Source organism: Pelophylax lessonae, assembly GCF_965119305.1.
Source record: "Pelophylax lessonae genome assembly, chromosome: 5".
NCBI lineage: Eukaryota > Metazoa > Chordata > Amphibia > Anura > Ranidae > Pelophylax > Pelophylax lessonae.
Genome location: NC_138772.1, coordinates 182,714,987 through 182,742,504, shown reverse-complemented (window position 1 = coordinate 182,742,504; position 27,518 = coordinate 182,714,987). Strand labels below are relative to the sequence as shown.

The 27,518-nt window shown below is 41.9% G+C and overlaps 1 protein-coding gene across 1 annotated transcript in view; it reads right to left on the bottom strand.

Annotated features, from left to right (window-relative positions):
* Positions 1 to 27,518, bottom strand: part of KIF15 (kinesin family member 15) — a gene marked incomplete at its 3' end in the record, with an annotated part of 260,968 nt that overhangs the window by 145,702 nt on the left and 87,748 nt on the right. Inside the window, exons 11-13 of the mRNA XM_082258917.1 lie at positions 23,158 to 23,281; positions 2,171 to 2,259; positions 1,421 to 1,630 (exon numbers count right to left, since the gene is read on the bottom strand). Coding sequence (XP_082115043.1) covers positions 1,421 to 1,630; positions 2,171 to 2,259; positions 23,158 to 23,281 — 423 coding nt within the window. The remainder of the gene's footprint in view (positions 1 to 1,420; positions 1,631 to 2,170; positions 2,260 to 23,157; positions 23,282 to 27,518) is intronic.

Below are 27,518 nucleotides of genomic sequence, written 5' to 3'. Positions count from 1 at the left end.
GGAGGCTGCTATTGGCTGTATCACATGAAGGTCTTTGTATCCTTCTGTCTAATCTTAGACCATATTGGGACCCAGTCCCCTTATAGCAGTAGATATTGATGTCTTGTAACGTTAGATGGAAAAGGTCCCCCCAGATTTGTAGTGTATCCGATAGTAGAGTATATTCCAGTGTAAAACAATGGTATTATGGATATTGCAGCTGAAATTGCTTGTGAATATAGTTCCCAGGGATAGAAAAGGTATAGTCATCTGGTTCAAAAGGGGGCGACTGCGCCAAGAGCCTCCATCAGCCTGTTCGTATCCCGCCAAGACATCAATATCTACTGCTATAAGGGGACTGGGTCCCAATATGGTCTAAGATTAGACAGAAGGATACAAAGACCTTCATGTGATACAGCCAATAGCAGCCTCCATATCACTACTCTGATCCCGACCTGAATCCTCGATAGATTCCAGTGTGGGAATTTGAGGTGGCCCATTCCACCAGTTTTTGGGCCTTTTTCTCCCTCTTCACTTCCCGCCTATTTTTTACTACTCTATGATCAATATGATATACTGATACTGATGACCACGGATCACACGGTTTTTCTGCATTTTGAGAGAGATAAAATTGTATATTAGCGTCTGAGGTCCAGAAGAAGCTAAGGCGAAACGCGTCGACCTCTTCAGACCACGATCCTAATACTCACAAAGTGTACCTACTACAATATCTGTGTATCCAATATTTTGACCTATAGATATGATGAATGTTCTTATTTCAAATAATATGTATGTCATTGTATAGTTTTGCTTCTTGAACTTTTGTTCTATTTTTCAAAAAAAACTTTGGTTAAATAAAAGAATATATGTTTTTTATACTTATGGTAGTCTTTTGCCTACTTAATATGTGCCTTTAAAGTCCACTAAACCTTTATCTCCCTGAGCAAACTTGTTTTGTATCATGGAGTTCCTTTTTCTTTTTTTATCTGTATAGATACTCCTTTGGAAACTGTTTTGGCCATGTCCGTATCACTGGGGTGGGTAGGAGGCATGATCGGACTTGTTTTAAAGATCAACCTACCTGATCCAAGCACGAAAAGACACTAGTGCAACTTCATCTTGTGGCCACCACACACTTTTGGGCTTATGTATGAAGTGTGCTAACAGGGACATTATTTCTGAATTCTGGTTTCATTAGCAAAGCTCTACTGCCGAAATTAGGTCTGAAAGGGGATAAGATGCTACGGGTAAAGTAGATTTTTTTTGGTTGGAAAAATTATTCCCCTTAACAACCTTAAAGCCTATATTAAAAACTTAAAAAAAAAAAAAAAAAGCAATTTGACAGTTTAAAAAATTACAATCAATCAATTTTAGATTACAACAAAATTTAGATTGATTACAGCAATATTTGCTGCATCAATTTTACAATTTTAGGCTTTACCTGTTCTTTTAAAACTCCGATTTCTTCTTTCATCTCTGCTATGAGGTCGTCCTGTTCATTATTTAACAAGGTTGCTTGGCCGTCTCTGTTAGCCTTCTCAAGTCGAGCAATATGATCTTCCCTGAATTTAACAATCATTTTGTTTGACTGGATGAACTTTTCTTTCTTGCTGCAGAGGTCTTCCAGCTGCGCTACTTTCTGTAACAAGGCCTGCAGGATAATTTTAAACTGTAAAGGCTTGCTCTTTTGATGCCATCAAAGCTCATTATACTATTAAAGTACATTTATCATGCAATGAAATCAACAAAGTGGGAAATCCGTAACAGAACTGCTTGCTCACTATGCCCACCTTTGTCACAAGTCTGGATAGGAAGTGCTGACTGGAAACAGCAAGCCGTGGTATTGGTACAATTGTTTGTCAAGTATGCTCAAAAATGCATGCAACAGCATCACTAAATTGTTCCGTTTGCATTTATACTATCCGAAACATGTACTTTTAAGTCTGTATGTGAAAATCTCACACAAAAAAGCATAGCCCCAATATTGTGACAATGCAGATATCCACACTGGCAAACTAAAATAACTGAAAGAGCAATTTAAAAATGTTTAATTATTGTGCTAGCCCATGGTGAATCAGCAACTGCAGAAAGTTCCAGTAGGGCATTTTTACTAAATCTTAATTTAGACAATATCATTTTAAGTGCCGTCAAAGTATTCAAACTAATATGACTAAATGAACCATAACCTTACCTTCTTCTCATTTTCAGATTTCTCCAAAAGCATCATTGCCTCTAAAAAGTTATTCATGTAATCTGTAATGTTCTCATCAACAGAAGGTGCTGGAATTAAAGATATAGGATTATGATAAAAATACATAAAATGCCCCAAACTGTACAAGAAATAAAAAAATGTATTATTTAGAAGCGGAATTGTAACTATCCAGAAAATGTTATGTAATAAAACTGAAGGTTTTGAACAAAAAATAAAATCGTTATCATTTTAAATCCTTCACAAGTTCAATTTCTGTAAAGAATTTGCTTGCTGACGGGATGGTAGTAATACAGACCCTGGTCTGGGCATGGATTTAAGGAAAACAATAGTCTGCCCCACTGCTTGATTTGTAAAATGTAATGATGCTGTTGTAGAATGTGCCAGCAGCTGCACACAGACAAATCACATAGGTTAGGGACTGACCAATGGAGGATCACTTTGTTGCAGTTAGCCAGCTGGAATGTGTATTGCAATATATGTGAACCAAGAATCCTTGTTTTTATGCAAAAGTTTGCTGGAAACATAAGGGTCTATAGCAGTATGCAAATGATTAAACTAAGCTTTGTGAGTGACAAAGTGCAAATAATGACCATATACATTCTGCTGCTGCCCTGTATAAGCCATCAAAAAGGGGAAAGCAATTTTAAATACAAAGCACTGGAACACAAAAACTTTACAAAATATGTTAGCTTTAGCAGTTGAGCTCTGTAAGCATCAGGCCTTTTATTTCTGCAGGGTAGCCTGGAAAACTTGCAAAGGACGCTTCCAGAAGCAAACTTTGTGATTCTAGGTACAAAAATAGCAATCACAAAAAGGTCTATGGGTGTGTTTTAGGTTGTCATAAATGCTGAAACTCCAGCCAATTAAAAAAAAAAAAAACCCACACCCCTACACAGCGTAGATGGACAAATCTCCTGCTGTGGCCACTGTATTTTAGCAGTTGTCCCCTGAGTTTCTATGGCTATTTAAGTAATTTGTTTATTGCCTAAATATATGGATTAATGCCATGTATTTTTTAGAAGCTGGGCTTCCTCTATTCATACGTTAACTACCTCGATTGACTGGTTTATGGAGCTCATGGAACAGGAAGGGATGTTGGCAGGAAATAGGAGGGAGGAAAAAAATGTGCTGAACACCAGCCAGTCGTTTGAGGACTCTGAGAAGCAAGGAGTAGTCTGGAAGAGATCCTGGATAGAAGGATGAGGACTCCATAATAAAAACTGAAAATAGGAACTTTACCTGGGGAGAACAGTAAACAACCTAAGTTAAATAACAGAGCATCCCTAGTGCATACTTTGTCTATGCTCATTTGGTAGAAAAGGATAAGGATAGGTAGCTTATACATGTGTATATTGTATGCCTTTTTTTTTTTGGATACTCTGTATGTCGTGTATGGTCCTAAATTTGTACATTGTTTTTAGTTACAGTATTTTTGTTTATTAAAGCATATAGACTACAGCAGGCTTTTTTTTTTTAGCTTTCCTTGCTTTTAACGCAGTTACCTTAGACAAAAGCAAAAACATCCCCACCGGCTGTCAAAATACCCATTCAGCAATTGCGCTTGGTTGGATGCAGCTGCTGTTCAACTGACAATTTTTCTATTGAAGGATGTTGGGAGGGAACCAGCCAACAGGGCCATCTACTGATCAAATTTTGTTCAGTTTATGGCCAGCTTAAAGCGTAACTTCTCTCTTTCAATCATCAACTATTTTAATCCTTATGCTGCTAGCATCAGCAAATATATAGGAATGTATATCATTAGTTATTTTCAACTTTTTTTTTTTTTTTTTTTAAAAACACTTTAATTACTTCCTGCTTTCCAAGCCTAGGAAAACAAGGTCATACAACCCAGGAGTCTTCAGGAGGGGTTTTCTTAGCTAAGAACACCCTCTTACCTGCATGCCTGAGCTAAGGGCAGATCATTCTGGGAAGTAAATACTACATGAACCATCCTCCCTTACTCAGGATGGCCACAGCCAGAAAAGCTAGGGGGCGCTTTTCAAAGTGATTTCTCCACAAAATTAAAAAAAAAAAAAAAAAAAAAAAAAAAGCATGGATGGATGGATGGGGGATAGCTTTGAATATGAATAGCAAACTAAATAGCGTTTTTGGTTTGTGGTGCTCATATGCAGTGTACTTTCACTTTAATACAATTTCTGCCAGGTTTTTGTTTCAGCCAATGAGCCCTTTTGCAAGAACTGACTCCCTGTCACTAACTCGCATACAAGAAACAGGGGAGGCAGCTGTCCACAGGAATACACTGAAAGAGATAAAAAGTATCTCATAATACTAAAGTGGAGTGTCTTTGTACCCTGCTAAGGATATTTAATTCACTTTCTGGAAAGGAGAGGATTTCCCCAAAGGTAAATAGGCATTTTCCCTTACTCTGTCCAAATCCAGATACACTTTGGCTGGATTTGAGCTTTAGTTGGAAATGCCTATCACCACAGCATCTAGCTCTAACTCGTCAGCGGTATAAAGTTACAAGTATAAAACAGGGAAAAATCTGCGCTAGGTCAAGCAAAAAGAACGAAAAGTTAAGCAGCCGCCTAACCAACTAGGATACCAGCTGTAAATGATCAATATAGATAGGAAGCGGCGATAAATCCTAAAGCGCAATCATGAATATGGTAAATGTGGCATAAAAAAACTAAACATTCAGTGAAAAAATCAATCATAAGAAAGTGATATAATAAAATGGGTGCAAAATTCAGTGTTCGGTGAACATCAAGTCCTTTCATTGAAAAAGTCCTTTTCAATATTAAACAAGAGTGTCCATAAAGTGCAAAAAACTGAATTTTTGCAAAATCTTACCGTAAAATTCCTTTCTCCGAGTCCTCCGACAGTCGCCGCCACTTCACAATCTCCACTAATGGGGTAATTGACCTTTGCTCCGCAGGAGTAGCTAGGCAACAAGATTTGTTAATATCAAAGCTTTTAGCATATCACACCCCTAGGGGGTGGTCCCCTCAGTCAATACCTCCCTGCTTCCTGCATTCTCAACTCAGTTTCAGTAGCATAGCAGTAGAGTACATAAACAAACCCCAAAAGAGGGGCGGGGGCGGCGACTGTCGGAGGACTCAGAGAAAGGAATTTTACGGTAAGATTTTACAAAAATTCTGTTTTCTCTTACGTCCTCCGACAGTCGCCGCCACTTCACAATCTTCACTAATGGGGACGTCCCAGAGCAGTGTAGACATGAGGGGTGGGGAAAAAACGCAGCCGCGCCTAAAACAACGCAGTACCCACATCAGAAAAAAAAGAACCTTACCAAAGTAAGAGAACCAACTGGGCAACAGGAAAAACGTGCTCAACAGGAGCAACAACCCAGGAAGAACAAGTAGCCTAGGGGCAAAAACACCAACAGCCAAAGACCCAAACAAGGGACCCTAAGGCACTGCCGCACTAAGAACTTTACGGCCAAAGGAAGCATCTGCCGATGCCTGAACATCCACCTTGTAAAATTTTGCAAAGCCACCTCCTTTGGATGCTTAGGCTTCGCGCAAAGCGAAGGTAAGACAATGTCCTCATTGAGGTGAAATTCCGAGATCCTCTTCGGAAGAAAAGAAGGGTTAGGTCGTAAGACCACCTTATCCAAGTGAATCACCAAGTAGGGAGAGCTGCAGGACAAGGCCGCCAGCTCCGATACCCTGCGAGCCGAAGTGATCGCCACCAAAAAGGCAACCTTCTTGGACAACAGAGACAACGAGATCTCCCTGATCTTCTCAAAGGGAGCATGCTGCAACACGGACAGAACAAGGTTCAAGTCCCATGGAGGTAAAGGGTCCCTCCGAGGAGGGGCCAAGTGTCGCACCCCTTAAACAAAGGTGCTAACCAAGGAATTAGACGCCACAGGGCGTTGAAAGAGAACGGCCAGCGCATAAATCTGACCCTTAATCGTGGCCAACGCCAAACGCTGGTCCACGCCCGTTTGAAGGAAAGCCAACACTCTCGATACCGAGTATTAAGGAGGGGGAATACCCCCTGGACTCACACCAGGCAAAATACGCCTTCCAAGTACGGTAGTAAATCTTCCCCGAAGAGGCTTTTCTAGCCTTGATCAAAGTGGGAATGACCTCAGGGGAGAGACCCCTATTCTTCAGGACCTGGCTTTCAACAGCCAGGCCGTTAAAGCCAGCGACTGTAAAGCAGGATGGAATATCGGTCCTCGAGACAGGAGATCTTCTCGAAGAGGCAGATGCCACGGAGCGTCGACCGCCAGATTCACGAGGTCTGCGTACCAAGACCGGCAAGGCCAGTCCGGCGCCACCAGAATCACCGTGTGCGGTTCTGAGGCCAACCTGCGAAGGAGCCTGGATAGCAGCTGAATCGGTGGAAAGGCATACATCAGACGATACTGATGCCAGGGCGCCACAAACGCGTCTGAGGCGTCTTCCCGAGGATCGCGCGTCCTTGCCACGAACCTTTCCACCTTGTTGTTTAGACGAGACGCGAACAGGTCCACATCTGGGGAACCCCATTTCGCGCACAACATCTGAAAGACATCCGGGTGAAGGGACCATTCCCCCTGGTCCAGGGTCTGGCGACTCAGATAATCCGCCTGCCAGTACTCCACCCCCGGAATGTGAACTGCAGATATCGCCGGGACGTGCGTCTCGGCCCAAGACAGAATGTCGGCTACTTCCCGAGCCGCTCGGGCACTCCTGGTGCCCCCTTGGTGGTTGATGTAGGCCACCGCTGTGGCATTGTCCGTCTGCACCCGAACTGGACGGCCCTGAAGCCTGTCCGTCCAACGCAGAAGGCAGAGATTTATCGCTCGCAATTCCAGAATGTTGATCGGAAGGGAGGATTCCTCCTCCGACCAAGTTCCCTGGGCGGACAGAACGCCCAGACCACCACCCCAGCCCGACAGGCTGGCATCCGTGGTGACCACCGTCCACGACAAAGAACGAAAGGACTTGCCCGACACCGCCGGGGACTGGAGCCACCACAAAAGACCCCTTCGGGTGAGACGGCTCAACGAAATCCGCAGATCCAGAGATTGCGGACGCCCGTCCCACTTGGCCAGGATCTCCGCCTGAAGATCCCGCGTGTGAAACTGGGCAAAGGGAATCGCCTCGAAAGCCGAGACCATCAATCCCAGACACCTCATACACGTCCGGAGGGACGAGCACTGATTGTCCCTGAGGGACCTGACTTTGTCCTGAAGTGTCCGGAGCTTGTCTTCCGGCAGGAAGACCTTCGCTTGAACAGAGTCCAGGATCATCCCCAGGTAGGGAAGACGAACCGATGGACACAGCGTTGACTTCGGAAAATTTATCGTCCAACCGAACTCCCGCAGAGTCTGCATCGTGATGGACAGGTCGTTCGCCAGGCCCTGACTGGTCGCAGACCGAATCAAGATATCGTCCAGATACCCCAAGACAGAGATGCCCTGGGCTCTCAATAAAGCCAGGACCGGCGCAAGCACCTTGGTGAAAACCCGCGGAGCCGAAGCGAGACCAAAGGGTAACGCCACAAATTGGTAATGATCCTCCGCAATGGCGAATCGAAGGTACCTCTGGTGACCCTCGAAAATGGGGATGTGAAGGTACGCATCCTTCAATTCGATGGAGGCCATGAATTCCCCCGGGACCAGAGCAGCCACCACCGAGCGCAGGGATTCCATGCGGAACTTGCGAACCCGCACAAAGCGGTTCAGAGCTTTTAAGTCCAAAATCGGACGTACCTTGCCCTCCTTTCTGGGCACAGTGAACAGATTGGAAAAGAACCCCCGAAATCTGTCCCGATGAGGCACCGGAACCACCACTCCCTGGGCCCGCACCGCCAGGTGCAGATCCTGCAAGCGCTCCGGAGACAGCTGAAGATTTGAGGGAAAAAATCTGCTCGCCGGCCGAGAGAGAAACTCGATCTTGTATCCAGATCGAACGATTTCCTGAACCCACCTGTCCCGAATGCGGGCCAGCCAGGGTTGAAGAAAACCGAGCAAACGTCCCCCCACCCCAGAACCGGGTGAGGGCGCCCCTTCAGGCCGAATTGGTATGGGCAGCGGACCCGGACTGGCCGGACTTCTGCTTGCCTGCCCACGGCTTCTTTTGGGAGCCTTGGCCCTTGAAGGGCTTGCCCTTATATTGCGACCGAAAGGACCCCTGAGAGGGCCTAAACAAGGTATTCTTCTTACCGCGAACAAACCTATTCTTGTGAGTTTGGGGTAAGAGAGTGCTCTTACCCCCGGAAATTCCCTTTATCAGAGTATCCAAAGACTCGCCAAAAAGGCGAGATCCCGCGTAGGGAGGATTAGCTAGAGTCTTGCGAGAGGATTGGTCAACCGACCAACATTTCAGCCATATCAGGCGACGGTTCAATACCGCCACACTTGAGAGGCGTGCAGCCAAAGGGACTAAATCCAAGTCCGCATCACACAAATACATGACACCCTGATGAATTTGATCCACCATAGCCAATGTTGTCGGTGGAGCAGAGTCAGCCACCAGGGTGCGCCTGAGCACCTGCGCCCAATCCGCAATAGCCTGGGCTGCCAAAATGGAAGCAAAAATAGGCTTCAGCATAGAACCAGCAACCGTATAAGCATGACGGGCAAGAGACTCCAATCTCCTGTCCGTAGGGTCCCGGAACACCGGGGTATCCTCAGCAGGGATCGCAGTAGATTCAAAACCGCCACCGCGTGATCCACCTGAGGCGGCAATCACCAACGCTCATCAGTGGTGGGTGTAAATGGATAACGCAGCTTGAACTTACAGTAAAAGGCTTCTTTAAATTGCGCCATTGCTCATCAACAGCGCGCTGAAATTCCGCAGGGCAGGAAAAACCTGCGCTGTTTTGCGTTTCCTTTGCGTCCCATAAGAGGACATCAAAGCAGGAGGACATGGTTCAGCCTGCAAACGCAGTGTTTCCTTGATAGAAGCAACCAACTCATCCATGAGTGCAAGCTCTTCAGGCGAGCCAGGGGGAGAATTATCAACCCCTTCTACCTCAGCCTCCCCCTCAGACCCCCCAAGGTCTAGAGATGAGCGAGACCCTGAGAATGGCACTCCAGCCATAGCAGCCCCATCGCCCTCTGAATCAGAGGAAATAGACAATCTGGGCCGTTTTGCGGATCGATCAGCCATTAGCATCTGCACCTGAGAAGCCAAGTTCGCCACAATAGCAGCCAGATCAGCCCCCTCGGGGGATGCAGCAGCCCCTTGGCCCCCCACCAAGGTGGGAGGAAACTTGCAATCCTGAGAATCCATGCCCCAGCAATAATTGAAAAAAGGAGGACTGCCCCTTTAAGACCGCGGCGAGCGTAGCCCACCGCACACTACTGTATGTACCGACCCCCACAGGGATAAGGACACTGAGCAAGGAATACAGGAAAAGGAAAGGTAAAAACCTGGAGAGACCACACAGGCTGCTGCCACCGATCGCTGTTCCAGAGCAAAAGGAAGTGATGCAATGACTGACCGCCCTATAAAGCCTATGCAGGCTACACAAACATGGCCGCTCGGCTGAGGCATTTTAGGCAATGAGAAAATGGCGCCGACGTGTGGCTGTATGATCGATCGCCGCCAAAATGGGGGCGTTTGGCGCCAAAGCACCGCGCCGTACCACACAGGGCCGGTCACCATAATTTGCCGCAAAAAAATGGCGGGCCGCAGTAGCGGCCGCCGCACATCATGTCTAAGCCCAGTCTGCCCCATACTCTCACATAGAGCGGGAGAGCCCCCCCCCCCCCCCCGCAGCCCGCAGAAAGGCAGCTATTCCACACAGGAATCTGACAGGGAGCTCAGCACATACACAGACATGCAGGGTCACACAGTCACAGACTGACACCCAAAACAGACAGGTCCCCACATAGAATTGCACTTACCAGTCCGGATGGCGTGGGGAGCCTTCTCCAGCGACCAAACCGCTGCACTGAGGACAGGGAGTGTCGCAGCCAGGACGCAGTGGAACTGCGGTGCGAAACCGCAAATGGCGTCCGGTGAGGTAGCCACCTCACAGGCAGCATCCCTGCAGCGAACAGGGATGGGTCGTTCAATATGCCAGGGAAACCTGAGCTGAACGCTCGATGGCAGGCTGGGAAGCCCCTGGCCCTGAACCCTGGGATCCAGGGTGGCCAGTCCGAGACCCAGCTCCGCATGATCATCTTCATCCGAAGAAACTAAACTAATGCTGAGAAAAAGAACAGCTAAGTAAAAGAAAGAGAAAAATACTCAAAATAAAATCCAAAAGAGGATAGAAGGCTGAGACTGAAAGCCCCAGCACAGGATCAGCCAGCTACTCCTAAGCTAGGCATTAGAAACTGAGTAGAGAATGCAGGAAGCAGGGAGGTATTGACTGAGGGGACCACCCCCTAGGGGTGTGATATGCTAAAAGCTTTGATATTAACAAATCTTGTTGCCTAGCTACTCCTGCGGAGCAAAGGTCAATTACCCCATTAGTGAAGATTGTGAAGTGGCGGCGACTGTTGGAGGACGTAAGAGAAAAGTGTATATGCAACGTTGATTGATGAAATCCACCACCAAGCATCAACACTTAGCATACGCTTCCTACCAGATAACATGGACCATAAATTGTAATGTCATAAAAGCACAAAATAACCCAGCATCTTAGACAGGCGGTGGCTGCTCAGCAGCAGCTCCAAATGGATTGAGAATAAAAGAAATGAACAAGCATAGTGAAGCCTGCTAACATTTAAGTCCTTTTATTTAAAATATATAAAGTACCTTTGATAAGTTGTAAACAGGCACAAACAAATCAAAAACCAGCAGACTGTCCACTCATAAGAAAAGAACGCCGTAACGGCTAAGCAAGCGTGAGGTCTTCAGTAAAAAGCCAATCTGTTGGAAGAATTGGCCGAGTCAGGAATCTTTCATAAATGTAGATGTAGAGAATATATATATATATATATATATATATATATATATATATATATATATATATATATATATATATATATATGTGAACCTAGAAATGTAGGTAGAAGTAGACTTTATATAAAACACAGTAGTTAGAGTGATGCTTTAGGTTAACTTGATTCTATGTGTACTCATGTTGAAGGTTACCAACCTCCCTTCCCCCTTTCCTGTAATACAAAGGGAGTCTGTATGTCTCTTGTTCCTACAGAAAGAACCTTGAGAGATAAGGAAGGGGGATGCTTACATTCTGAAGACCAACTTCTAGAACCAGCGCTGACCGGAGAGATAACAGCTAAAGGATGGGACAATTGAAGTAACCGTTACGTTAACAGAGGAAGAAGTGGACATTGATTGGATGAATTATACGGTTACACCTTGGACCAGCCCAGAACACACCTATACCTCATAAATATTCATCACTATAAAAAGTACAAACCCCATTGTCTTGGGAGATTTGTATGCACGGGGCAGGCTGTGACTGAACTCTGTATATATCTCCATGCGCATGTAAATAAACAAATTCCTCTTGTTTTCCAAAATCACTGAATCTGAGTTTTTTCGAACACTTACATTTTGGTGCGTTGGCCTAGATACCACTGCTGGACGATAGAAGTTCTGCTGGGACGACTGCAAAAGATCTGAGGTGAGATGCCAAGGATCGTCTTACAAGACCTCCAGTCCTGTGTTGACTGTTAAAAGAGGCCAGTCGTCTCCACCAGGACGGAATTCGTCCGGAGTCGGTTTCAAGGAAGATCGGTGAGGAAGAACAAGGGGATTCGGTAAGTGACTAAATTTATATTTCCCATTGGGATAGTTCAGTGACGAGAATATGTTGTATTCTGGTAGGAAAAGGTGACCAAATACCCGTAATCTTGGTAGGTGTTGTGACCAAGAGGTATATTGGTAGGACAAAGTGACCAGGAGACATGTCTTTTGACTGGCTATTTAGTCTTGCATACGGAACCTTGGTAGGTGGTTTGTGACCAAGAGGTATGTAGTGACCGGTCAGGGTAAGGACTGACCGTATAATAAATCCTTTCCGTGTACGTTAAATATTTGAAAGTTTAGGAATGGGAAATATAAATTGTTGTCTAAGCAAGGATCCTGAATGCAATGATGAAAACACATGTGAGCGGAACTAGGGACAGAGATGAGTAGAGTGTTTATAGACAGGTCTTTTCTCCCCACGGTAAATGTATGTAGCAGACAAGCTAAAAGAGGTAGCTGAACTTCTACAACAAGGGGATTCATGAAGGTCTAGAAGGCAGCAGGGTTGGATACTAATGTTGCTATGAAATCACTTTTTATCCGAACCTTTATGACAAATCTGCAGGTAGAATGTGACTTAATGGTCAAGCAGGTGATTTCTGTCTAACCATGACAGTGGAAGGATGCCGAAGATTCTTTTTTTGAAAGTAATACACTTATGTTAGTCTTTTATTAAGAGGGAGCATGGTAAATATTTGGGTCCCTGATGAGAAAATGTTCTTTGTTGCAGATGATTGAACGCATTTTGAGGTTTCTGTTGTACATGTGACAATGTTATCTGAATTCAGACAGAGAGTGTGTATGGTATGTGTGTAAGCATTACTGATTGGTTCGAATCAAGCTTTACTACTTGTGTGTGTGAGTGTACTGTTAGCAGACAGCGCATCTGCAGAATGCTCCCCCTCCCTTTGGAAAAGGAGGGAGGGAGGGAAAGATGCCGGACGAAGAAATTCCACTCTTTTAGATGTCTGATTGTGAAAGTAGGAGAGTTTTGAACATGAGAAATGAGTAATATAATGTAATATGTGATGTCCAAATGCTTTGAAAAGTAAGGGAAGTTTTAAGTATTGACAGATATAAGTTCCTAGTTAAATTAGTTTTTTTGTCTTGTGTAACTTTAAGATTAATTGGAAACAAAGAGACAAAATAATTGACTGAAGCTAACGCCCTTTAGATTTCAGAAAGCAGCCATTACTATTATAATTATTTAAAACGTTTAGTCTTTCCATTCCAGCCCACTGGGCGTGGAAAGCGAGACAGCCCCACCCACTGATAAAAACTGTGCATTCTTTTGAAATGGAAGTTGTTTAAACAAAGTAAGTTGACCAGACAGGTTCTATATAACGCTGATGTGACCAAGTATCAAGTAAAAGATAGGACAATAATGAATGCTCACTGAAAATGTATAGTTGGGTTTGAGTAAGAGATGGTGATCGTTACTCAGTATGATTGGTGATTTATAATCGATATATAATGTAATGAACACACTATGAAGGTTATTGTGAATGAGTTTTAACCAAGGTAAATTATTGACAACTTTTAATGGACGTCCTTTTATGAAAATCCACGTGGTGAAAATTAAAATAATTATTATGAGCTCCTTATATATGGGAAGAATAGAGTGCACTCTCATTAAACAATATGGCCATAGGACATGTGATTGATATATGTTTGTTACTAACTATTTGATTATTTCTAGGTGAGAAATGTAATGGTAATCTATTATGACCTTTCATTTTGCTTAAAGAGGTTGTAAACTCGTTTGATTTTTTTTTTTTTACACCCTGCAAAAGAAAGACATAATGAGCTAGTATGCATCGCATATTAGCTCATTATGCAATACTTACCTCAGAACGAGCCCCCGCCGTGCCGCTCACTCACCTCTATGACGGGCGACATGTCTAGTCGCCCGTCTTCCGGGATCGCGGCATCCGGCCATCTGATTGGCCGGAGCCGCGGTGACGTCACTCCCGCGCACGCGAGCCGACAGTCACGGCACGGGGCTCTGAAGGAACGGCACGATCTGCCGTTCCTTCAGAGCGCATGCGCCAGTGACGTCACTGGCGAAATGTAAGGTAAATATCTCCTAAACGGTACATGTTTAGGAGATATTTACAGTACCTATAGGTAAGCCTTATCATAGGCTTGCCTATAGGTACAAGTTGTAGAGGAGGGTTTACTTCCTCTTTAAGTTTCTAGATGGTACTGAACAGTCTCAATCCGCCTGTCGGATAAGGTTTAATGTCCAAAAACTAAAGAAGATTACAGAATCCATTGACAACTTGCATCATCTTTGTTTATATGAATACACTAATAGTTTTCTTACAACTGGTTGTATATGGAGTGAGTGACTAATTAATTTTGATTTTATATTTTTCTGTATTGTCCTTTCCTGTGCATGTGTTTTGTTTAATTATGGCAGCATCTACTTATGTATATTCTGTCATAATCATTGCAGTGGTCTGTAAGGCAGAAGCACTATTGGAGTGCGCAAGCGTTTTAGAAAACAGAATCCACAGGATGTGCACAGTACAGAAACAGAAAGGGTTACACTGAATTAGAGATTCCAACTTGGGTTTCAGACATAACTGATATCTGTTTTTAAGTATATTTTTCTTTATGATTGACGGTTTAAATTCATGCAACTTGTGTCATTTATGGATAAGGTAAATTCTTGTTTGCTTATAATTATTGGGTTCTGTTAGAGATAATCCTGATTACTGCAAAAATTGAAAATTTTATAGCAAGTCCTATAAAATTAGGATACTGTAAGTCTTGATAATTGTATATGGTTACATCTGGCACTTGGCAATCTTTTGACCACATTTTTTAGATAATTGATTGTGAAATTGGATAGGTACCTATATATGGGTTTCTCCAATTCTCTTTGATTATCTAGGGTTTGGGTCAGGCATGCAGAACACGATGACACACAAATATGTATGGGTAATATGTCCACAGAAGCTGGGGTCAAATTTGTTTCCAGAATGTCTTTAGTTTGTGAGAGGAGCCCGGAATATATATATATATATATATATATATATATATATATATATATATATATATATATATATATATATATATATATATATATATATATATATATATATATATATAGAGGAAATGCACACATTAAGTGGTGAGCAGTTTGGCCTATGGTTGAATATTGTTTAGTTTAGATACAAAGTTACAAAGTTCTGTAGAAGTTTAGTTGGGAGGTGATGTTTTTGTACCAATATTTTATCCTAAATGGGAAAGCTGATTTTTCTTTTAGTGTTAGGCCAGGTCACTAGGGAACGTGGATTTAACTGTTCAGAAATCTATGAACGGCTATATGGGCATTATTACTAGTTATGAAATGTTTGGCTGACACCGGTTTTGATATTTTTATATTTTCAGCCCTAACATAGCCGAATAAGATTGTCTGAGTTGGTAAATCAGCAAGAGAAAAGGAAAGTAGGTATCTACACATTAGATTGGATATATTTCAGATCCCCCATTTTTCATTTAAGGTAAGCTGGGTAGGGAATAGAACTGATGAATAGTATACACAACTATCAGATTAGAAAGGAAAAACAGCTAAAGGTGGGTTTTCTGGACCACTCTTGTATAGCAGTTTGTTCTGGTATGTGGCTCTTTTGAGCCATGGAGTAAACCATGTCCCAACAGGAGGGATGTATCCCTAGAAGTGGAGAAGACATTTAAGACATTTGCGGTGTTTGGATTCTCAAATTATTTCAAAATGAAAATTTTTGTGCACAGTGTGCGCTTGGATACACATCACATGGTATAGGAAGGCCTTAGGCCTGACAGTAAAGTGACAATGTGTGAAAATATAGACTCTGACATTTCTATAGTCAGCAGAGAATCCCCAAAACCATTCGAGTAAGAGAACAAATCTATGTGAGTGAGTGTTGTGAATGGGGGCACATCTCTTCCTCTAAATAAAGGGATTCACATCCTGGAAGGAGAGACCACCTCCCACCTACAAGAGGTGAAAGTAACACTGTGAACTCAACACATAGGAATAGGTAGATAGGAGGTGACCATGATTTCTCTGCTGTTCCTGGGTGGTACCACAAAACCCCTCAAGGAAAATTTCTGATTATGGTTTGTACCACATATATATATATATATATATATATATATATATATATATATATATATATATGTGTGTGTGGGAAGGATAAGAGATGTGGTGACTGGGAGGATGAATGGTGGACAACAGACCCCCATAAGTAAGAAACCAGTTCAGTTAGGATTCCTCAGATGACATATCTACCTATCAAAGGATCTCTTTAGCAAAGGAAGCCAAGGAAGCATTATCATTACAATAAGAAACCCAGAGGTCAGAGATAGCGGGGTATACAGGCTGGGAATAACTAAGTCAGGAACAGATCCGTGGGCTGAAGTCAAACTCCAGGTAAACCCTTCCCAAAGTGTCCCTGCCAGTGCTACAGGTAGCCCACTCCCTAAGGTTGGAGATAGACAGGACGGTGATGTAGTTGGGGTAGTGATACATCTGGTGGATAGATTGAGCATAGAGACCGGCTACTTTGACAAGAATGAATGGTTGGAATGGATGAAGTTTACGGCCAATTCAACTAATGCATCTGACTGTGTAGTGTGCGCCAATGGAAGACCAAGGCTAGCGACTGTTCCGATACCCTCGACTTTTAATATGACGTATATCTTATTGATTATGCAAGGAAAAGCAGACAGAGAGATTTGCAAAACAGAAGTTGATAAATTTCCTGTGACTAAAATGAAAACTAAGCCAGTAGATGTGACAGTCTATAAGGGGAATTATACTTGTTTTAATAATACTCTTAGAACGGCTGCACAAGAATTTAGGTATTGTACAACTATATATCAGGTCAGGACTGATGGAAGTTTCCCAGAATCGCTGTTTACCAATCAAACGCAAGCTTTAGCAGATACTTGGTGGTTGTGTGGAGATAATAAACTAAGGCCTTTATTGAGCTCAAACTGGGATGGGACATGCAGGCTGGTGAAAGTAGTTCAACCCTTTTTAATCTTCCCCGCCAGACTAGGAGGTGTTCCTATATGGGATAAGGCCCTAAGCAGGAAATTAACCAAGAGAGACATCCCAGGGGGAAGTTTTGATAGATCAGTGTATATAGATGCTATAGGAGTACCAAGGGGAGTCCCAGATGAATTTAAAGCAAGAAACCAAATGGCTGTGAGTTTTGAATAAATTTTTCTGTTTATATCTGTAAATAAAAACACTGATTGGATAAACTATATATATATATATATATATATATATATATATTACAATCAGCAGCGCTTTGTCAACTACACACGGGATGCAGTCAAGGGCCTTGCCGAGCAGCTTGATGCCACCTCACTGACAGCCTGGCAGGACAGAATCTCCTTGGACATGCTCCTGGCCGAGAGGGGAGGGGTCTGTGTAATGTTCGGTGCCACGTGCTGTATCTTCATCCCCAATAATACCGCCCCAGATGGCAGTGTCCCCCGAGCATTGAAGGGCTTGGAGATGCTGTCCCAAGAGTTGGCGGAAAATAGTGGGATCAAGAACCCCTTCACCAGATGAATGGAATGTTGGTTCGGCAAATGGGGCAAGTATTTCACCACCTTAGCCACTGCAGTTGCAGTAGTGCTGTCAGTATTATTATGCGCAGGCTGCTGTCTGGTACCATGCATGAAGGGACTCATCTCAAGAGTGGTGGATAGAGCTGCGAGCGATGTAATGTATACAGTTCTGTCCATGCAGGACCCTGACTTACATGATAGAACAAGTTCAGCCTCATTGCCCGTATGAGCGAGTGATGCTGTTTTTATGAAGGCCCCACTAAAACAGACAGACTTCTGGGGTGGGAGCTCGAGTAAGAATCTACATTTGTAGGTTCAACAGGAGGGAGAATGTTGGAAGAATTGGCTGAGTCAGGAATCTTTCATAAATGTAGATTATATATATATATATATATATATATATATATATATATATATATATATATATATATATATGAACCTAGAAATGTAGGTAGAAGTAGACTTTATATAAAACACAGTAGTTAGAGTGATGCTTTAGGTTAACTTGATTCTATGTGTACTCATGTTGAAGGTTACCAACCTCCCTTCCCCCTTTCCTGTAATACAAAGGGAGTCTGTATGTCTCTTGTTCCTACAGAAAGAACCTTGAGAGATAAGGAAGGGGGATGCTTACATTCTGAAGACCAACTTATAGAACCAGCGCTGACCGGAGAGATAACAGCTAAAGGATGGGACAATTGAAGTAACCGTTACGTTAACAGAGGAAGAAGTGGACATTGATTGGATGAATTCTACTGTTACACCTTGGACCAGCCCAGAACACACCTATACCTCGTAAATATTCATCACTATAAAAAGTACAAACCCCATTGTCTTGGGAGATTTGTATGCACGGGGCAGGCTGTGACTGAACTCTGTATACATCTCCATGCGCATGTAAATAAACGAATTCCTCTTGTTTTCCAAAATCACCGAATCTGAGTTTTTTCAAACTCTTACACAATCCCAAACGAGTCATCATCGGTGACATCTTCCCAGGGGCATGCCAATCTGACGTTCGATCAAGCTTTTATAAGATAATCCAGACTCCCTAAAGATATAACCATGGATGAGGTTCCAGGCTCATGTGGTGGTGGGGAGAGGGATGGGTATCTCTCATAGCCAGATAACATGAAAGCCAAGAAGAAAAGTGCACATAGCGTAATATTGCTACAACAAACTTTTAATGAAATAAAGACTTGCACTTCCAATGTTCGCATGGTAACAGGCAATAAAGTAAAGATGAGAATCTACTGCAAGCTGACGCGTTTCGTCCACTTCGACATCATCAAAGGATATTGCTCGTTGCATAGGAGGATGGTAACTACTTATATAGTTCCGTATATGAGGGTGGAATGATCTGGAGGTATCAAATTCACGCACTGTGTCATGTAAGCGGAAATCAGGAGCGTTCCTAGCCTCATTCTGACAATCCCCAGATGAATGAGGGAACATCGGATAACAACGGGGCCGAACGGAACGTCCGCGAATCCCAGAAATGACCCCACTCTAAAAATTAAAGGGGGACACAGTACCATCCCATTCATGCACGGAACCAAAATTAGATTATTCTCAACAACCACTACAAAGCGGTATATAGAAAGAAATGATCTGGAACAGAGTCCAGTATGATGTGGACAGTAAACACCTAAACCACAATCATATTAAATAAATATAGGACAACTTAATTAATACCATACCAGATAATCACAAAAATAGTGCATTAATAAAATCTTAAAATGTTAGGAAAATAATACCCAAAAGATGTTGATATCTTATGGACATAATATATAAAAAACCTGAGAAAATAGAAATAGGAGACAATATTATATACTGTATATAAAAAATATAAATATAAAAATAGTAATAATATCTCAATATAAAAAAAAAAAAAAAAACTATATTTTTATATATATATAAAATGAAAACCACAGAGATCAAAGGCAAAAGAAAAAGCATTAAAAGAAAAAACATCAAGAGGTATTAATGAATGAATTAATATCCCACTCAATGTTTAATCCGCGAGGCAGGTATGACTTAAGGGTGTATATCCAATACGGCTCTTGACGTGATACCCTAATTTTGGTAGAGCCCCCCCCTCCATGGGGCAACATATTTGTCAATGACCTGAAATGAAGTACCCTTGGGGTCTCCATTATGGTACAGAGTGTAATGCTTGGGTACATTATGCGTGCTTTTCTTTTTTAAGATGTATGTGATATGCTCGTTGAGACGATTGTAGCACTGCCTGGTGGTACGCCCAACATACTGTTTCCTGCATGGGCAGGTAATCAGGTAGACAACATGTGTAGTAGTACAGGTGGAGAAAAACTTTATATTATAAGATATATTCGTCACTGTTGATTGAAATGTGGTAAATTTTCTCCTCTTGTCACAATTAAGGGAACACACCCTGCACCTACGACACGGATAGAACCCCACTAAGTCGGGGAAACATTTTGGTTTTTTAGGTGGATCTAATATATTGGGGGCCAAAGTACCTCTCAATGAAGGAGCACCTCTAAAAGTAATAGAGGGTCTATCTGGAATCAGAGGACCAACATTCCAGAATGTTCCAATGTTAGCAAAAATCTGTTTAAAGACTTATGATGGATGGAATATTCCGTAAAAAATGACCATTTTACAAAATCAGAAGAATTACTGGCTCTGGTAGGTGGTCCAGTTAGTAACTGGGTTCTACCAAAATTGGGGTATCAGTCAAAATTGGATATACAACCTTAAGTCATACTGACCTCACAGATTAAACATTGAGTGGGATATTAATACATTCATTAATACCTCTTGATGTTTTTTCTTTTGTTTTTTCTTTTGCCTTTTGATCTCTGTGGTTTTAATGTTATATATATATATATTCACACATATACATATACACACACACATATACACACATACACATTTCCTAATATTGAGATATTATTGCTATTTTTATATTATTTATATTTTTATATATATAATATTTTCTCCTATTTCTATTTTTTTATATATTATGTCCATAAGATAAACATCTTTTGGGTATTTTCCTAACATACATTTTAAGATTTTAAGCCTCGTACACACGCAATGATTGTTGGACGACCGATCGGCCGCCTTTTGTCCAGTGTTGTTGTGTTGGTTGAAATGTGCTCTAGACTGCACACGAATTTTAATCGGCCAACAAAAATTAACTTCAGAAGTGATGTCATGTTCTGGTTTACTTTTCGTGTGTTTTTTCTTCTCTGAGCATGCCCAGTCTTGCTCATCACATTTTTGTCTGCTGAAATCTGTACTGACTGAAGAACAATCGGCCGTTCTGTTGACGGCCAACAAAAATTTTATAGCATGCACACCAGATTTTGTTCGGCCGAAAAGTCGCAGTCGGTTGTCGGAAGCACCATACTAACAAGCCAACAATCGGCCGATCGGACGTTGGCCGAAAATTCACGGCCAACAATCGTTGCGTGTGTACGAGGCTTTATTAATGCACTATTTTTTGATTATCTGGTATGTTATTAAATAATTTGTCCTATATTTATTTAATATGATTGTGGTTTAGGTGTTTACTGTCCACATCATACTGGACTCTGTTCCAGATCATTTCTTTCTATATACTGCTTTGTAGTGGTTGTTGAGAATAATGATCTAATTTTGGTTCCCTGCATGAATGGGATGGTACTGTGTCCCCCTTTAATTTTGAGAGTGGGGTCATTTCCGCGATTCACAGACGTTCCGTTCGGCCCCGTTGTTATCTGATGTTCCCTCATTCATCTGGGGATTGTCAGAATGAGGCTAGGAACGCATCTGATTTCCGCTTACCTCACTTCCGGTTTGAGACCGGAAATGACGCTACGCTCTGTGCTCACTTTCACAGCGAGGCTTGACACACTGTCCAATCACTCTCCTTATCCAAAATGAGGCTTGAAGCGCACGCCAGCGCCATTTTGGTGGAAATGGCGGTACAGTGCGCGAATTTGACAGCTGCAGATCATTCCACCCTCATATACGGAACTAAATAAGTAGTTACCATCCTCCTATGCAACGAGCAATATCCTTTAATGATGTCTAAGTGGACGAAGCGCGTCAGCTTGTAGTAGATTCTCATCTTTACTTTATTGCCTGTTACCATGTGAACATTGGAAGTGCAAGTCTTTATTTCATTAAAAGTTTGTTGTAGCAATATTACGCTATGTGCACTTTTCTTCTTGGCTTTCATGTTATCTGGCTATGAGAGATTTCCATCCCTCTCCCCACCACATGAGCCTGGAACCTCATCCATGGTTATATCTTTAGGAGGAGTCTGGATTAACCTATAAAAGCTTGGTTGGTTTGTTTGTCATAAGGCAATACAGACCCACTGGATCTGGTGAGTGCCCAATTAATTTGTTTTTCTGGTGATGGGACGTTCTTCTCAGTAAATGATCACTATTTTATTCATCGTCAAGATTCATCACAATTTGGGACTTTTATATTTATCTTCACTTTTTACATGGACTTTATTTGATTCATTGAGTTTGTTCAATTATTATGTCACTTTATGATACTTATATGGTTACAAATTTTTCTTTTTAGCGCTGCACTTATTTTTTCCTTTATATTTTCTTGGACTTGTATATCAGTTATTCTGTGCTGGGAGCTTAACACTTGGGTATTAGCGCTTAACAGATCCCCTTTCCACCATATCTGACGTTCGGCCTGTCCCTGGGAAGATGCCACCGATGATGAAACGCGTCAATATTTGGCTGTTACTGAAGACATCACGCTTGCTTAGCCATTACTCACGGCGTTCCTTTCTCATGGGCTGACAGTCAGCTGGTTTTTGATTCGCTTGTGCCTGTTTACAACTCATTGAAGGCAGTTCTTATACATTTTAAATAAACAGACCTAAAATGTTAGCAGGCTTCACTACGCTTGTTCATTTGTTTTATTCTCAAACCATTTGGAGTGGCTGCTGAGCAGCCACCACCTATCTCAGATGCCGAGTTATTTTGTGCTTTTAAGACTATTATAGTCCATGTTATCTGGTAAGAAGCGTAATGCTAAGTGTTAACGCTTGGTGGTGGATTTCAATCAATCAACATTACTTATAAACTTTTGGACACTCTGTTTAATATTAAAAAGGACTTTCATTGAAAGGAAATTATATTCACCTAATTCTGGATTTTGCACCCATTTCATTATATCACTTTCTTATAATTGATTTTTTTCTCAATCATATATTTTGGTCATAATTTATTCACTGCATGTTTAGTTGTTTTCATGCCACATTATTTACCATATGATTATTCACGATTGCACTATTAGGATTTAGCACTGCTTCTTATTTATATTGATAAAGTGTCCTTGATGGGAGAGGAAAAAAAACATCTTTCAGCAATCAGACTGACAGCTGTCGAAGGTCTATGGGAAGCCAACAATAAACTTGCAATGGCAGATGCAGTTTTGATCAATTGTACAGCTTATGAGAACTTCTACGTTTGATCCAATATTTAACCAAAAGAATAAGTTTCAAAATTTGCACAAAGTGGATTAAACAAAAAAAAAAAAAAAAAAGCATTAAAAAAAAAAAAAAAAATCCTTAATTAAAAGTCAAATAAAAATGTCAGTTTTAAGGGATTTGACATCCAGAGCTGTGACAAATTATTTATGCAGTGACAGCTAGAACCATCATTATCATGCCATGCACAGTATGAGGGTGAAGGAGTTAAGCAGGTAATAGGATATGCTTTTGATTTCTCATCTCACCTCTGGCAAAAGAAATATCCTGTGGCATCTGTCCGGAAAGGAGCTGAGAAAGCTGTTCCTTCAGCTTCTTCACCTCTGCTTGTAGCTGACTCACATTCCCCTGGGTGTCTTCATTAACTACAGCCTGGAGGTGTTCAATGATGACAAATTAGAATTAACGCTAGAGAAGAGCTGGACACAAAATTCACTAGCTGACTGAGTAGCAATGCATTTTACAGTATAATTAGATAGAAGTAGTCCCATTATAAAATCTCAAATAAACATTCTACACAAGCCTAATGAATAGACATCTCCAGTGAGTGGAACATTTTGCTAAGGGAGACCGTAAATATAGCCCAAAATATTGAAGCAGAATGCCAAGTCTCAAAATGGCACTTCGACCAGATGTGCTCAAGGGTCTACAGATGCGCTCAATGGGTCTGCATATACTGAATATCTCCAAATGTTCAGAGAAAAAAAAAATAAAAACAAAATCTCCATTTGTTATGCAGAAGGAGCGTCTAACAATGTTACCAGGACAAATGTTCATTTGAATTTGGTTTACTATACAACAGTGAACTTTATAATTACTGAAGGATAAAAACAAAACTATATTGGCGTATTTCATAATAGGGCACAGTTATAGAGGTTATCATTATACCTGTATAATTCTATCAGGCCAAATATTGCCACTCCTGCTCAAGCAGTTTTAAGGGACTGTGGAATGATAATCAAAATCTAACCTCATACTATAGCAGAGTTTGCTGAATCAGAGCTGCATTCAGCAAAAATATAAATATTATAAATCTATTGGCAAGTGCGATTTCAATTAGATTCTAAAATGTTCCCAAGTAAACATTTTGTGAAGTTTCGCAAGTACAGTAAATGTCCACATATGCACATGGTTATTGCCACAGTAGCTCAGTGTAGTAGGAACAAATTCACTTCTGTAACATATGTACCATCTGAGAGTCTTCCCCCCCCCAGGGAATAAACAGGACTTCTGATGAATATTGAAGAGCTCTGAAACCGGGCAAAGGGGACTGCATCAAAGGCATTTTTCCCCAATACATTTATGCAGGCTAGAAATCGAGGGAACCCCAGGAACTTCACTGGGAAACCTGCAGAAGCCATACCTTCATCTGTGCTCTATCAAGGACTAGGCTTAAACACCTCAGATGTTGGTTCAGAAGAATGAAGGCCAACTTCTGAAAGTTTAGAACACAAAACAAACCTTTCAACAACCTTGTGATGAAGCAAGGTAATCACTGATTTTACCCTGAACCTACAACTTACTGAGACCCTTGAGGTTCAGAATAGTCTGGATGTCTCAATTTTGCTTGAAAACCATAAACATGTTGAAATAGAAGTAGTGCGTCCACTCCCCCTCTGGTATTGGTATGATAATCCCCTGAATTAGTAGCCTACCCAGAACTGAAAAGAAAAATGCTATTTTTTGTGGCTCGGAGGATACCCTCGAGTATCAAAAGAGAGGGAAAGCATCAAAATTTCAGTTTGGACACCATTCCGCAGACCTAGTTGTCCATTACCTACCGAGTCCAGAAGACCATGAAGGATAAATCAAACTCCTGTTCCCCCTCCGACCCACCCCCACCAAACTTGAATGAGTGGGGGTGCACCCTCACTGAAGAGATTGTCTCTGGACCCAGAAATGTAGGTTGAGTTCTTACAAAACCGAGATGGGAGCTTCTGCTTACAACCAAAGACTTGCGTCTTATAAAAGGAATTCTTCCTGGATTCCAAATGAGGCACCAGTTTGACCTGTCTCTTATGCCGCCTTCTTTAGGGGTAAAAGCGTTCTTCTCCCCAGTCACCTTCTAGATGAAAAGCATTTCCAAGCATGGTCCCAATAAGCAGTTGCCCTCAAAAAGCAGCCTCTCGACTTTATTTTTTGCAGATAAATTCCACCAACCAATATTTGAGCCATAGGATCCTTTTTCTCATGTGGACAGACATGACGCCCACCTGTAAAAGTGCCTGGTATGGTGTCTCCCAAGGCATCAAAAGAAAAAAAAAAAAAATCAAGGCTTTCAAAAGCTCTTCCAGGAATTGCAAGATGGCAAGATCCCCAGGGTCAAATTCTCTAGAACAAAGTATCTGCTTTGTCACATTTTGTGGGCCAGGCAACCTCCCACCCAGGCTACTAACGAGCTGCTCCAACCAGAAAGGATGGCTTAAACAGGGCCTCTAATCTCTTATTTGTGGCATCTTCAAAGCTCAGAATCTCATCCACCAGGACTGACTGGGTCTTATTCAAGTAGGAAATATTTTTTTGGAGACTTCAACCGCCCTAGCTAGTGCTAAAAAAAAACAAAAAAAACAAAAAAAAAAAAAAAACAAAACCTTCCTTGGGTAAGCCCTCAATTAGCATACAGCACTTTCTGCAAGTGAGGGTGCACTGGGAAAAAATTGGGGAATTTTGACAGCTGCAAAGACCCAAAACAAGTGCCTTTTAGAGAAGAGGATTTCGGAAGTGGTAACAAAGATAGCAAAACACTACGTCTGCCAAGAAGCTAGCTGTGGTTCTCTATGACATTCTTCCTGGAAGGACTCCGCCACAGAGGATTCCTGATCCTCCCTCTTATGCCTCATCCTGAGGGTGATCTTCCAATGCCTCAACCTCCTGCAAAAGGGGAGCATTACATGTTCGGTATCCATTTACTCAGCGTAACGCCATCTTTTATATTTTACCAAAAGTTGGGTATTCTGTTGGGTTTCAGAAAATATATAAAATGTTTGTGTGTGTTCCAGTAACTTTCTAGAGAAAAAAAAAAAAAAAAGGCAGATTTTTTACTTGCTGTTAGAATGTCAGAAATGGCCCAATAGGCAAGCGCTAAACCTATGTGTCTCTGTATAGATAATAGGCCAATGTGGAATAGAAGTTTAAAGGTTTGAAGCAAGTTAGTACAGCTGAAGCATAATGCCCCATACACACGTGCAGATTATCTGCAGACTTTTGTCTGCAGACTTACCTTTTCTATGTAGTGCAAGGGCCTGCCGGATTGCATACAAATTGAAAGTGTTTAGGTTTGACCTCATATTATATGGTTTTGGTAAGTCTGCAGACAAAAGTCTGCAGATAATCTGCACGTGTGTATGGGGCATAAGACTAAAGACCTTCCACCCATTCAATGAAAGAGGGGGCTACCTCTGCAGTGAAGAGGCCCCTTCTGGAGGTATCTTTTCTGAACTGATACAGTTTGGCATAGTAAAGTCACAGCCAACGCAGGACTGAAGGCAGAACTTGTCAGAGCAAAACAGATAAGTAGAATTCTTAAGGGTGAGCATGTGCTCTGTCAAGTGGTTTTCTTAATAAAAAGGTGAGTCACTAGCAAATCCATGATGGGAACAGACCACCGTTTAATTGCATCTTGAAAGTAAAAATCTCTGTTACACACAGCTGGGGTCCAGAACTCTTCAGGGTATTTACAGTATGCACAGAAAACTTCAAATTAGCGTGCGTAAAGGAAAAGTCTGCTGTGGGAGCTCTGAAAGAACCAAGATTGGAGACCTTCCAAATGCAGAATAGTACATACTAACTCAGTAAGGGTTAAATGCTTAAAGCCTTGCAATTCTGGGAGGTGATGGTAGGAGACAAAACAGTCATCACTTTGGTTGTACATCCTGACCAGGTAAGATGCATGCCTCAAAATATACATCCGATATTCTCCATAAACTGTTCCTAAACATGCAGACAATATGGGCAAACGGGCTCTGCTGTCCCTTGAAGCCAATAAGGAGTTTGACAGTGTTGAGTGGTCATATTTATGATTGCTTCTAAAGAAATTTGGATTTGGGGGGGAGCAATTTCTCACTTGGGTGCAAATACTTTACTATGCTTCATGTGCAGCTATCCCTCAAGATGGCCACATTTCCTCATCCTCTGCACTAGGATGGCAGACCAGGCAGGGGTGACCTTTGTCCCCCCTTGCTGTTTGCCCTGGCAATTGAGCCCTTAGCGGCACAGCTCAGATCAAACATTGAGGTAGTCTGTTTTCGGTATGGACAGCACCAGGATGCTCTTGCACTAAGGTGACACAGGGATATCCATTAAGGTGGCAATGTTGATTATATCTAATTTTGGGGAATATTCTGGTTACACCAAATCGGCCTTATTGCCACTAGACCGATTCCTTGACTCTACACGGTCCTTGTTTTGTCCAGTACAAGTTAAAACTTCATTCAAATATTTGGGGCTTCAGATCTCACCTAACCTACTGGAATATTGCCAGCTGAATATTTTAAACACTTCTTTCCCACTTCCGTGACAAAGTGAAGCTTTGGAATAAGTTAGGGCTGTCCCTTATTGGACGAACCAAATTCATTAAAATTATTTATGTTACAATTACTGTATTTCCTAC